We start from the raw sequence: 12,260 nt of genomic DNA on the forward strand, positions 1-12,260 counted from the left end.
GCGTGGCCCGATGGGGCGGGGAGGCTCCCGTTCAGGGCACACAGCTCGTGAGGGAGGAGCCCAGGCCCCCGTCCTGCCTCCTCAGCCCTGTTCTTTCTGAGGCCAGAGGATGGCGCCCCCTGACAGACCCATCAGCTTTTACGTTAGTATTGCATTGACTTGCTGAGAGCTGGCTGAGAGTTCTCACCAGTACTGCTAGACCAGCTGATCTGAGCGTTTAGGTCAGCCAGGGATGCTCCCTCTTTAATATCCTAAAGCCTCCTGAGTATTTCTTGTTCAGGCAGTACATACATTAAACAAAAAGTATTTTAAAACTGTTGCTAAGTGGGTGGCTGTTAGGGGAAGTATAAATTGGCAGAATTCTTCTGGAAGAAACTTGGTATTAAGTATCAATAGCGGTAAATGGTGTTGGTATGTAATTCTGCTTGTAGGAATCTAAGAAAGTCCAACCGGGGACCAAGCCTTAACAAAGATGGTTATCACACAAGTATTTATAATTATTTATAATAACAAAGATGGCGTCACACAAGTATTTATAATTAACAATAATTTAAAATTACATTTCGGTGTGAAAGTTGAAGAACTTTAAAAATGGGGTTTAGGGGAATACAGACGGGTTCGTTGCAGTCTGGTGCCAGATCCAGTGCAGTAGCAGTGTTTGCACAGAATCGTGCTCTAAAGAAGTATTTAAGATGAAGTGACACTTTTTTCAAAAGTATATGGAGTGGAACATCTGCCTTAATGGCTCCCATATGTAACTGTAACAGGACCACAGTTCATAGAGATGATGGAGGATCCTTATTGTTTCTGCTCTTAGGTTTCCTCCAGCGGCACTTACGGTCCTGCCAGGAAGAACTTTTCCTATAGAATAAAATGATTTACATCTAAATAGCTCCTATTTTTGAAGACCCCAGTTTTCTCTTTGGCAACATATGATACAAACTGTACTGAAGAATTTTAGCCTAATTACTAAGGAAGAACCAGAGAATCATAATGCTGACTGGACCTTCATTTACAGCAGGGCCTCTCAGTAGCAGCGCTGTTGACCTTGGGGCTGGACGCTGTGGTGGGGCTGTCCTGGCATTGAATGGCTTCTCTGGCCTCTACCCGCTGAGTGCCAGCAGCACCTCCCCTCGCTGTAACAACCAAAAATGTCCTCAGACATAGCCAGATGTCCCCTGGGAGGAGAGTGCCCCATTGGGAACTCTGGTTTACAGAACAACCATTCATTAAGGGGAGCAGGCAGCACCGAGAGCACCCTGCCCACATGCCTCCCCGTAGTACACGGAGCAGCCCGCCCGCCTCTCTGCTGGTGCCCTCCCCGTCCAGCAGCAGCTGCAGTTCCACAGGCTCCCTGCGCATTGCATCCCACAGGCCCTGCAGGCAGTCGAAAGCCTGTGCTGGTGAAGTGCCGGCTGTGCCCGCCGCTCCTCCCCGCGTGTTTCTTCCCTCACTGCTTGCCGGAGCCGGAGCGGTGCTGCCTGGGCCTGGCGAGGCTGGGGGATGGGAGCGCAGCGTGCATGTGTCAGATTATTCAGCCACGAATTCCTTCCCGGTTCTAGAGGAGTGAGCCCTAAAGGCTCTGCCTTGGCAGAGGGACAGACACGGGTCAGGTCCCGGCCCCACACGCATGTGACCTTACTGGCAGGCTGCGCACCTTCTCCGGTGTCAGTTTCCTCTCTGCACTTGGAGGAATAATAGGGTGTAGCTCGTGGTGTTACTGTGAGGATGCGCCGAGTGCTCACAGGCCAACTCGAGATATCTCGGTTCAGTTCCCGACACCACAGGAAGCGGCATCTCAGCAAGCTGCCTGGGTTTCTGCTTTCCCGGTGCACACACAGTTGTTCACGCTGCGCTGCAGCCGGTTCCGGGTGCAGGAGACTGTGTCTGAGACAGTGGGCGCGCCTTGTTAAAGGGCACGTTACTGCGGAAAGTTCTCACCAGCATCGGAGCCCGTGGGGTAGGCTTGCTGGACACGGGACGCCGCAGGGCCTGTGGCGCAGTGAGACGGGCGCGGTGAGGCGAGGTGCGCTGCTAGAACGGCCTGTGTGCACCTCGCCTTCACCCGTCAGAACGTGTCACTGGCGATTACACAAGGAGGTGACTGTTGGATTCCAATGGTGTAAGCATGTTGGCTTGTTTTGTAGGTTGGAAACGTGTGCTGATAATTAGTTTACTGGTGTATTTCACATTATCTCCCCAGATGTTGACTTATTTTGCTGCATTTGAGGTATTCTTTGAAGAAAATTTGCCGAAATTATTTACTCATTTCAAGAAAAACAGCTTAACTCCAGACATCTACCTAATCGATTGGTAAGTCCGCATTTTTGTTTTCTCACCTCCTGCCCCATGTTCCACTGTCCTCACGGCCAACTCCTTTCAGGACCCAGCTGCCCACGCGCTGCCTCTGTTTTCCCAGCTCCAGCCCCCAGTCCTCTGCTGGCACCATTCGCTCTTTCTTGTTACTCTTATGTTCTGTGACCCTACCTGGTCCCTCTGAACTCCTTCAGGGGAGAAGTGGTGTTTTGGACCTGTTTGCTTTCAAAGCGCCATTTACCCATTAGTAACACGTTAAGCGACCTGTCAGTCACCGGTGACTGACATTATACTTTCCGTCCGGAAGACAAAACAGTGCCACTGAGCACCAGGTCTGGCTATGCCAGGCTCTGCTGGGACCTGGACGGTGGTGGTGTGCAGGACACGGAGCTTGCCTGCAGAGCCTTTCCTAGAGGAAGACATGCCCGTGGATGCTGTGCTGCACATGAAGTGTGTCTCTGAAGCAGGCGGAGGACAGCGACCCTGGACCCAGCTTAAGGGTCAGAGTGCACAGGGGCAGCAAACATGAGCCCCAGCCACGGCCTGATAGGAACATGTGGTGGTGCAGAACTAGCAGGGCTCCAGCAGGTGGCCTGGCGACGCTGGGCCTGAGGGAAGGGTGGAGGGTGGCAGGTGAGAGGTCAGGTCCAGTGTGTGCTGGATGCCACGCTGAGGCGCTTGGGCAGCATTGCAGGGGCAAGGGGGTGTGGAAGGCTTTTGCGTGGGCGAAGATGAAGGTGGGTTATCCCCAGAAGTGAGTGTTAGGTTACGTGGGAGACAGGGAAGCCTGTAGGCAGAGGCAGGTTAAGGGAGAAAGACCAGGGTTTGAGCCGAGGCTGCAAAGTGGGTGGAGAGGGGAAAGCGGTGGTGCCCGAGAGATTTGTGGGAATGCAAGAGATGGCCAGGCACGGTCGCCTGCTCTCCCGGCCCAGCTGGTGAGGGCTTGCAGTGCCCCCAGCTGAGATCAGAAGCACCGAGAGCCAGGTTTGCTTCACAGATGAGAAATTGGAGGCTCAGCGCCCCTGGGTCCTGCTGCATTTTCTGTGAGGAAAATTCACTGCAGGGTCTGTCCAGATTCTCTTGACTTCGGGCCACCCCGCTGCTGCCAGCTGCTCTGACCAGGCCTGGTTTCAGTGGCCGCCGGGACCTGCGTCCCGGACACGCGCCTCCCCGCACAGTGGATGGCCCTCCTCTGGACAGACCTCCACCGGTTCCCTGTCCTGTAGAGTAAAGCCTGGCCGCCCCCCTGCCCCAGCCCAGCCTCGGCTTCTCCGCGTGTTCTCCCCTTGGCTGCTTCCGGCTTCTGCCTGGGGCTTCCTGGCTCTTCCTGGGATTTGCCAGGTCTGCTCCTGCCTCAGAGCTTGGGAACCTGGGTGCTTTCCAACCCTTCTCTTGGCTCCTGGCTTCCTCATCAGGGCTTTATGCAAATGTCACTTGTCAGTGATGCGTTCTTCCCTGACCATCCTGTTAACAGGTGTGTATATGTGCACGCTCTCACACACATACACATCAGACTGGCCCTCCCTGCCTCCCCCTGCTCGCAGTTAAATCCACACATCCTCCCCGCCGGGGACAGGGAATGGTGTTTGTTCGATGCTACAGTGTATCCTCATCACCAAAGGACAGTGACTAGCAGAAGCAGTCTTCAGCCAGCCTGGCGACAGGCTGGCCTGCCTCCACAGGAGGGCTCAGAGCTCAGGCGCTGGCTCACGGAGAACGGTACCGCCTGGGTGAGGCCTGAGCACAGGCGCAGGCTCTGACCACAGCTTTCTTGATTGTTTGCATGTTGGCTTCATTCTGTAAAGTTCAGAATATCTAAGTCGTTAATGGAGGCCACACGCATCTGAACTCAAGAATGTTCTGTTGAAGAAATATCTGTTGTCACTCTCCCTCTTATCGCTACTCTATTTTCTGATCACTTCTCACTCAAGACTCTGCTTTTAAGATGTGAGGGCTTGATCTCTGTGAGTGAACGGGCAGGAAGAGGTAGGACTGTGGATTGGGTCCGTTCTGTTTCATTTTCTGAAAAACTATCACGTCCTCCAGGTGGAATTGAGAATGCTCTCCAGCTAGAGACTGGAGACAGGGCACCGGGACCTCTCAGCGGCCTTTGGTGCACAGGCTGCCGCCCGGCCACCAGCCGCTCTGGCCAGGGCGTGGCGATCACAGTTCTTTAAGGGAAGACATACTCGTATTTCATTTCTTCATCTGATGGTTTGCATTGTTAAGATCAGAATTTGTAATCTGCAAATTTATTTGGAAAAATTTCCTTTGTTCCTTTACTGACCCCTACTGGGAGGAAAGGGTATAGTCCTCTTCACATGCACGTGGACACGGAGTGGTGCATTTCTGTTTGCTGTTCTCAGCCCCTCACCAGACTCTATGCTCTCTCTGCCTTAGTAACCTCATGTCCAGCGCCTGCCAGCAGCGTAGCTCATAGTGCTGGGTAAATATTTGCTGCATGTGGAAGTAACAGTAGCAGTGATGAGGAATTGTGCTTGTTCGAGATTCCGTGTGAAAGCCTTTTCACATTGGCCTTCGGAATGAGCGCAGGCCTTGTGCCCCGCACCTGGCCCCATGTTTGTATCTAAGATGACAGTCAGAATGGAGTGGAGCACAGCTGATTCAGGGTTCCTTGTCTGCCAGCCCCCCTGAAGCGCTCCACTCTCTGCAGGATCTTTACCTTGTACAGTAAGTCTCTGCCCCTCGACCTGGCCTGCCGCATCTGGGACGTGTTCTGCCGAGATGGGGAGGAGTTCCTGTTCCGCACGGCCCTGGGCATCCTGAGGCTGTTCGAGGACATCCTGACCAGGATGGACTTCATCCACGTCGCCCAGTTCCTCACCAGGCTGCCCGAGGACCTGCCCGCAGATGAGGTTTTTGCCTCCATCGCTGCAGTTCAGATGCAGAGTCGCAACAAGAAGTGGGCTCAGGTAAGCGGGCCTTTTGGTCCTTCCTTCCTTGGAGCCCTTGTGCAGAGTCCTCTGAGGAGGCAGCCCTCTCGGTGGTTCCTGCGCTGGAGACCTGACTCTGAGGCCGGCTCTGCCAAGGGGCCTGTCAGATGCAGGGGCCGAGGCACCTCAGCCTCCACCCTTTCTGCGGCCCTGGGAGGTCAGCTGGTTTGTCATCACGGTGCTCCCTGCATGGTAGACAGCATTTGTAACCCCCCCCCCCTTAAAATGCCTGAGACGGAAGCCAAGGGGACTAGCACTCGCCCAGCCCCTCCTCCCGGGGAGGTGCTCCCGGACGAGGTCCTGCCCCCGCTTCCCTGGGCTGCGTTACTCCTTCACCTTCCCACACGTGCAGTCACGGCTGCTGCTCTTCCTTCCAAGTCCCAGGGGCTTCCCTGTGGCCACCCCCCACACCCACCCATACACAGAGCTCATACACACACACACACACACAATTCCCACACACCCATACACACACCTCATACACACACACACACCCATACACACACACAACCCCCACACACCTACCCACAGCCACACAGCCACACACACTCCCACCCCCGCCACATACACATACACACACACAGGCACACACACACAGAGGGAAGGATTAAACCCAGATCTGACATTTTGCTTCATATACTTTAGGAACTAAAATTACTGGTTAAAATGAGGTCAGAGTTTATTGGACACCATAGTGGGCTAGTGATAGGAGTTAGCTTGCTGGGGGGTGGGGTGAGCACCATGGAGTTCCACACAGCTCCGACAGGGGGCATTGTGGTCTGAGCACAGTCCTACAGGCTGTGCCCGAGGGAAGACCTGGTGAGCTTTACAAACAGGTGGATATTTGTTTGGGTGGCAGTGCTGTTTGCGCAGAGGTGGGGGCAGCTTGTATCTGTCATCAGTCCTTGGTGCCCCCTTTTGAGACCTAAATATTCCTGCTTTCCCTGTGGCTTGTAAGGAAGGTGGCGGGTGCCTGGCCGCTGGTGGGTAGCACCAGTGCTCCCTGGGTCCCTGGGTTTGGAAGTCAAACAGATGTGGGTTTGAGCCGGTGAGCTGTGTGGGAGCAAGTCACATCTGTGGGCGCTGTTGCTCAGGTGCCTTACGGTAGGGGTTACCTTGTTGGGGGTTACCTTCCTGCGCTGCTGATGCAGAGTAAACAGCTGTGAGCGAGCGCTTGTGGAGTGAGGGCTCTGCTTGGCATCGAGGGATTCAAGAACTATAGCTGTTGTCATTGCTGTTATTAAGCAATCACAGCGGGAAGTAATATTTACAAAACAAAGGTGTTAACTAAGCACTGCGAGCAGAGAGGAGGGAGCCCAGCCCCTTGGGAAGCTCAGGAAGGAGTGGGCAGCTGGCTTCGTAGTGGGGAGCACAGGGCGGATGTGAGGGAGAGCCCTGCACCCCGTCTTGTGGCTGGTGGGACAGGTGGGAGGGCATTGGTGCAGAGATGGCCTGATGGTCTCCACATCAGAGAGGTGCGCGGGGGGCCGGTGTGGAGCAGCAGAGGGGAGGCAGTCACCAGGTAGCCCCTGGGACCTGTGGTCAGTGTGTGCCCTGTGATTCCAGGTGCTGACGGCATTGCAGAAGGACAGCCGGGAGATGGAGAAAGGAAGCCCGTCGCTCAGACACTGAGGCGGCAGGCGGACTCGCGCTCGGCACCGGAGCAGAGCTGCCAGCGCACCCGTGCTGTTTGGGGCGGACATACTGGCAGCTGAGAATGGGGGCTGTTTTCCTGTTTGGTTCCTGGTACTGCAGTTGGCCTTAAAACAAACCAAACTTTTAAAGGATTAAACCAAGGCATAGCCTTAAGAAGCTCGGTGGAATGATGACCTAGTATTGACATGGCAACCACTGCACACTGCATGGTTTAAAAGTAGGGCGGCGGCTCTCTCCCCTTTTCCAGCAAACATAATTAAATTGCGCTGCTTCTATGTCACTACCGCCAGGGCGTAGTCTTTCTTGGCTGAGGTGCATGAGCAGGTGTTTGGGAGACCTCAGAGATGTTATGGCCCTTGGTTACCTACTTTGATGGGAGAGGGATTGCTGATTTAGTTACTGAGGTAATCGCTCCGGAGACAGGTCCAATTGTTAAAGCCCACCTACCAAAGATGCATAAGGCACACGAGCTCTCGTGGACGCCCTGGGACTCACCTGCCCTCGGAGTGACGTCTTACCATGTTGCCTTGACAGTCACAGCGCCAGGGCTCACATGCACGCGTAGGCCCAGCAGGAGCCCTGCGCTCCCAGAGATTGCCCGGCCCCTGTGGGGCAGTGGAGGGAAGGGGAGCAGGAGGAGCTCTGCACACAGAAGGCCCCAGGCGGCAGAGACAGCCCTGAAGCCGCTGGAAACAGATGGACACTGTCTCCCTGTAAGTCACAGGGTGTTAAGCCTGCCCTGCTCATTAGTGTGCAGGCGCGGACAGCACAGTGAGTGTGAGTGAGAGTGTGTGTGTGTGTGTGTGTGTGGCCCTGCTCATTAGTGTGCGGGCGCAGACAGCACAGTGAGTGTGAGTGTGTGTGTGTGTGGCCCTGCTCATTAGTGTGCGGGCGCAGACAGCACAGTGAGTGTGAGTGTGTGTGTGTGTGGCCCTGCTCATTAGTGTGCGGGCGCAGACAGCACAGTGAGTGTGAGTGTGTGTGTGTGTGGCCCTGCTCATTAGTGTGCGGGCGCAGACAGCACAGTGAGTGTGAGTGTGTGTGTGTGTGGCCCTGCTCATTAGTGTGCGGGCGCAGACAGCACAGTGAGTGTGAGTGTGTGTGTGTGTGGCCCTGCTCATTAGTGTGCAGGCGCGGACAGCACAGTGAGTGTGAGTGTGAGTGTGTGTGTGTGTGTGGCCCTGCTCATTAGTGTGCAGGCGCGGACAGCACAGTGAGTGTGAGTGTGAGTGTGTGTGTGTGTGTGTGGCCCTGCTCTCTTGCTCTGACAGAATGCTCCTCTGTCCTTTGTCACCTGGACGGCAGCGGCAGCCCTGAGTGCCTGTGCTTCCTCCTCGCACATTTGGCTTAAAGGTGGACTCTCATGAGGACCGAGAAGCGAGCCACGCATATCCAGTGGCCCAGAGAGTCCTGTCACCTTTTCAGTGTCCTTACCGTCAACCTTCCCATTCTAGCTGGTTCCCCAAGTTCATGAGCACCTCTTTGTTCTAGATTTTCCTTGATGAATTTTGAGAACTTTGTATTAGGGACTTTGGTTATCCAACTTCAAATAAATGAATAGTTTTTGCACAGAGTAGTCCAAAGGACGGCACCTCTCTATGGAAACAGGTTCCCACGGGATAATCCATTGGCGTGTTGATCTCTGGGGTGTGGGCTACCCGGCGGCAGGGCACCGGCAGCCGTGCGGTGCGCGCTGGGGTCTGGCTCTGGCCTTTCTCGGCTGGACTCCCAGCCCAGGGAGCATCCCCCGCCCGCCAGGCTGGTCCTGTGTCTGATGTTGGGAGTGCCCTCAGCTTCCAGCGTGTAACCTGCAATGAGGAGCCTTAGGGAGGGTGGAGGGTGAAGCTGGCTGTGCGCTGTTTGATAGGTTTTCTGTGTCTGTCGCGTCCACTGATGACACTTGCAGTGCAATAGCGAGTTGCCAGCCAGTGGCTGCCCTCGTGCCTCTGTCCTGGCTGCGCTCTGTGCGTCCTTTCCCCGGAATTGCCTTTGTTCCCTGTCTCCCATGCATTCCCCAGGGAGGCTGCAGAGCAGCATGGAAGCCACTCTCTGCCTCGGCCTTTCAGTGCTGACTCGCCGACCTCTGGGAGGAGATCTGCCCTGCGGTCTCGGTCTCTGCGCCTTCCAGACAGAGCAGCCGGTCCGACACCCCGATGCTGAATGTCACCCGACTGAGCCGCTGCGCAGGGGCGCCCGTTTCCTTCCATGGCGCGCTTCCTGTTCCTGAGACCTGCACCTTTTCTTACGGCCCATAGGATGTTCCTTCTGTCGTGACAGGAAGTGGTGCAGCTGGCGGTGGGGCCCTCAGAGCGCATCTGTGCATTCAGACCCAGCCCTGAACGGGTTTCGTCGGCTTGAACCTCTTTGGATAGCAATTTGCATTAAGTTTTTGGGTTGTTTTAATCCTCACCTGAGGATATTTTTTCCGTTGATGTCTAGAGAGGGTGGAACAGAGTGGAGAGAGGGAGGGAGGGAGAGAGAGCGAGAGAAGCAACCAAATGAGACACATCGATTGATTGGTTGCCCCCCCCCCCCCCAGGTGCCCGACAGGGGCTGGGGAACCTGCAGCCAAGGTACGTACCCTTGACCGAGAATCGAACCTGCAACCCTTCAGTCCACAGGCCAACACTCTAACCACTGAGCATTGGCCAGAACTGCATTACATTTTTAAACAAGATTCCATGTCATCAGAATACTTACAAGTCTCTAGTTCAGAAGAGGTTTTTGTGACCTGCTCAGGGACCCCGTGAGGGCTGGCTGGCTGGCTCTGTCCCCTTCAGAGCCCAGGAAGTGCTCATCCGCGTCAGAGCACGTGGCCCCTGCACAGAGGGCTGCTTCCGAGCTCAGGGCTGTGCTGCTCCACTTGCCAGTATCCATTAAGAAAACTGGGAACAAACCTGGAGGCCCAACCTCGGAGCCCACACCTCCCGCCCCCGGCCTGGACCGGGTGCAGCAGCCCAGGCCTCAGGGCCTCCTCTAGAGCCAGGCTTCCCTGTAGAAGAGCCTTCTTAGCTGCTCAGTGTGACTATTTTAAATAGTTTGCTGGTAGAAAACGTCTGCTAACACTTGCTACATACCATGTTTTAATTGCTGTACAGTTAGCCTTTGATCTTATGTAGTAAAGTGTATCAAATTAGGACTTTTTGAATTGTAAATATATGGTTTTATTAAATAAAACTCATGTAAAATTGTTACTTATATTCCCTGTAGTCGGGTTTAAAATTGAAGTTCTCACCGTAAAGTATGGCAAATATTTGACTTGGAGTGTTATGCTGTTCCAGTATTTCAAACATCACTTAAAAGGATCGCTGAGATCAAAAGAATGGTACTGTTGGGGTAATTTGGTTAAGGGGTCAGGAGTTTAGTGCACCCCTTCCAAGCTGAAGGGGAGCCCTGGACTGGCTGCCCCCTCATACTTGACTCTGCCCCCAGCTGTAGCATTTCCCACTCACCTGCCACTCACCTGCCCCCACTCCTGAGCCTGCGCCCCGCCCGTCAGGTCCCGGCTTCCTCAGTAACTGCTTGGAGCCGGTCAGCCAGGTGCTACCCCGAACCCCCATCAGCGGGCGCCCTGGGCTCTCCCCCGGGCTAGTGTGGGCCCCGGTTCCTGTCTGTGGAGCGGACATCATTAATACTGCCCTTTAAGGGGTGGCTGAAGCGACCCTCAGGGTCACCAGACAGTGGGAGTAATCCTGTGGGTCACACGGGGGAGCCTGGGGGGTGCCTGTCAGGCCAGAACAGGAGGCCCAGGAGGGAGCCCTGAGGACTGCGCTCTCTTGTGTTTGTCCCCTGTGACTGTCCCAGATGCTGCCACCCCCTGTCCACCCCTCACATCACCTCAGCCTCCATGCCTGTCCTGGGAATATGCCCCCTGGGCCCGCCTCCCCACCCATCCTCACGGAGACTGGGACCAGCAGCTCTGGGGCATCCACTCCGATGTCTTTGGCCCCACATGGTGCCCGGCAGCCCCACCTTTCCCACCAGTGACCTGCTTCGCTCCCTGGCCGCTGCTGTTTCTCTTCACAGGCTGCGTGCGAGGTGAGCGATGGACGGGTGGTCACGGTTGTTAACGCAAAAACCATTGAAACCTGTAAAGAATTTTTGTAAGTTTATTTGAGCTAAACTGTTGACATAGGCCGGGAAGCAGAACCTCAACGAATTGAGATAATGCTCCAGAGAATGGCGGGGGTACATTTGTATTTATACATTTGCAATCAAAGGAGGGCCGTAGGTGGGTTACATGAAATTCATTGGTGATAGATTAAGGAGGAGGGATAAAGCAAATCAGGGAAACCCCTGGGATTGGATAAAAAGTAAAATGATGGACACACACTTAGGTGGGTGCAGGATCAATTAACATGATAATGAAGGAATTTGTGGTATCTGTCCTGGCGCCCAGCACATTTGGTTGGTTGTGCCCCAGGGGCTCCAGAAAAAGGGAAGTTACAAGTTACCCAGACACTTCAAGGGTATGTTATCATAGATGCAAAAAGACAGACAGGCTCAGTTAAGGTAAAGGTTGACCTTGTCAGTGAAGATACTGGCCTAGGACGTAACTGCCCACCATGACTGCTTTTAGTTAAAGTTTAATTTCAGACCATCCTTTGTGGTGACTTTAGGTCTCCGAGTTTGCAAGTCTGCCATGCAGGCCTCCCCTGAGCTGTCAGGTCAGCACGTGGCCCCTTTGGTCCACACGGTGGGGTCACAGCGCTGGCTGTCCACCCCTGTATTAAGTGCTCTGTGGCCTCATGTCTCTACAGCTGCTCTGTGATTGTGCCCATTTCACAGGTGTGACTCAAGTGATCTGCTGGGGCTCCTGCAGCCAGTGCGTGGCAGGGCTGGGTTCCCCCTGGTCTGTGGCTCCCAGCCCCTGTGCAGACACACCCTCCCAGAGAGCCCGCTTGCCCCCAGGCCTGGGCAGCCTGCCTCCTCCGCTCCACGCTCCACAGGCAGGGTTTGGGGTGAGGCCTGGAGTCACTTGCTCCCCAGAGCCCCTCCTGTGTGGGAGGCACCAGGCCTGGAGAAGCAGGCCAGGCTGGCCCCAGGCCAGCTCCTGGGCACCGGCCTCAGGGTCTTGCAGGAGCAGTGGGGGTAGAAGTTGGCGAATGTTTTCCTAATTGAAACTGAGGGGAGGAGCTGCAAGTTCAAAAGCCAGCACCTGAAGCGTGGGAGCCTGCCATGAAGGCAGGTTGGAGGACACTGCAGCAGGTGGGCGGAGAGGCAAGGTGACACCAAGGTGGACTAGAGATGAGCTGTTGGCCACCAGCTGGACCAGAGGAAGGGTATCTCCGGGTGGACTGGCAGAGGAAGCCTTGATGGGCAGCGTGAAGCTCC

General features: G+C 55.1%; 2 protein-coding genes across 5 annotated transcripts in view; both read left to right on the plus strand.

The window, feature by feature from the left end:
* TBC1D14 (TBC1 domain family, member 14) overlaps positions 1 to 7,206 on the plus strand; it is an 82,639-nt gene extending 75,433 nt beyond the window's left edge. For all 4 annotated transcript variants that reach the window (XM_014533478.1, XM_005886409.2, XM_005886411.2 and 1 more), the window contains 3 exons: positions 2,204 to 2,313; positions 4,991 to 5,249; positions 6,837 to 7,206. In XM_014533478.1, coding sequence (XP_014388964.1) covers positions 2,204 to 2,313; positions 4,991 to 5,249; positions 6,837 to 6,902 — 435 coding nt within the window. In that variant the 3' untranslated portion in view covers positions 6,903 to 7,206. The remainder of the gene's footprint in view (positions 1 to 2,203; positions 2,314 to 4,990; positions 5,250 to 6,836) is intronic.
* A 44-nt stretch (positions 7,207 to 7,250) lies between these two features.
* TADA2B (transcriptional adaptor 2B) overlaps positions 7,251 to 12,260 on the plus strand; it is a 26,637-nt gene continuing 21,627 nt past the window's right edge. Inside the window, exon 1 of the mRNA XM_005886405.2 lies at positions 7,251 to 7,639. Coding sequence (XP_005886467.1) covers positions 7,271 to 7,639 — 369 coding nt within the window. The 5' untranslated portion in view covers positions 7,251 to 7,270. The remainder of the gene's footprint in view (positions 7,640 to 12,260) is intronic.

This window comes from Myotis brandtii, unplaced genomic scaffold (genome assembly GCF_000412655.1).
Source record: "Myotis brandtii unplaced genomic scaffold, ASM41265v1 scaffold986, whole genome shotgun sequence".
Taxonomy (NCBI): Eukaryota; Metazoa; Chordata; class Mammalia; order Chiroptera; family Vespertilionidae; genus Myotis; species Myotis brandtii.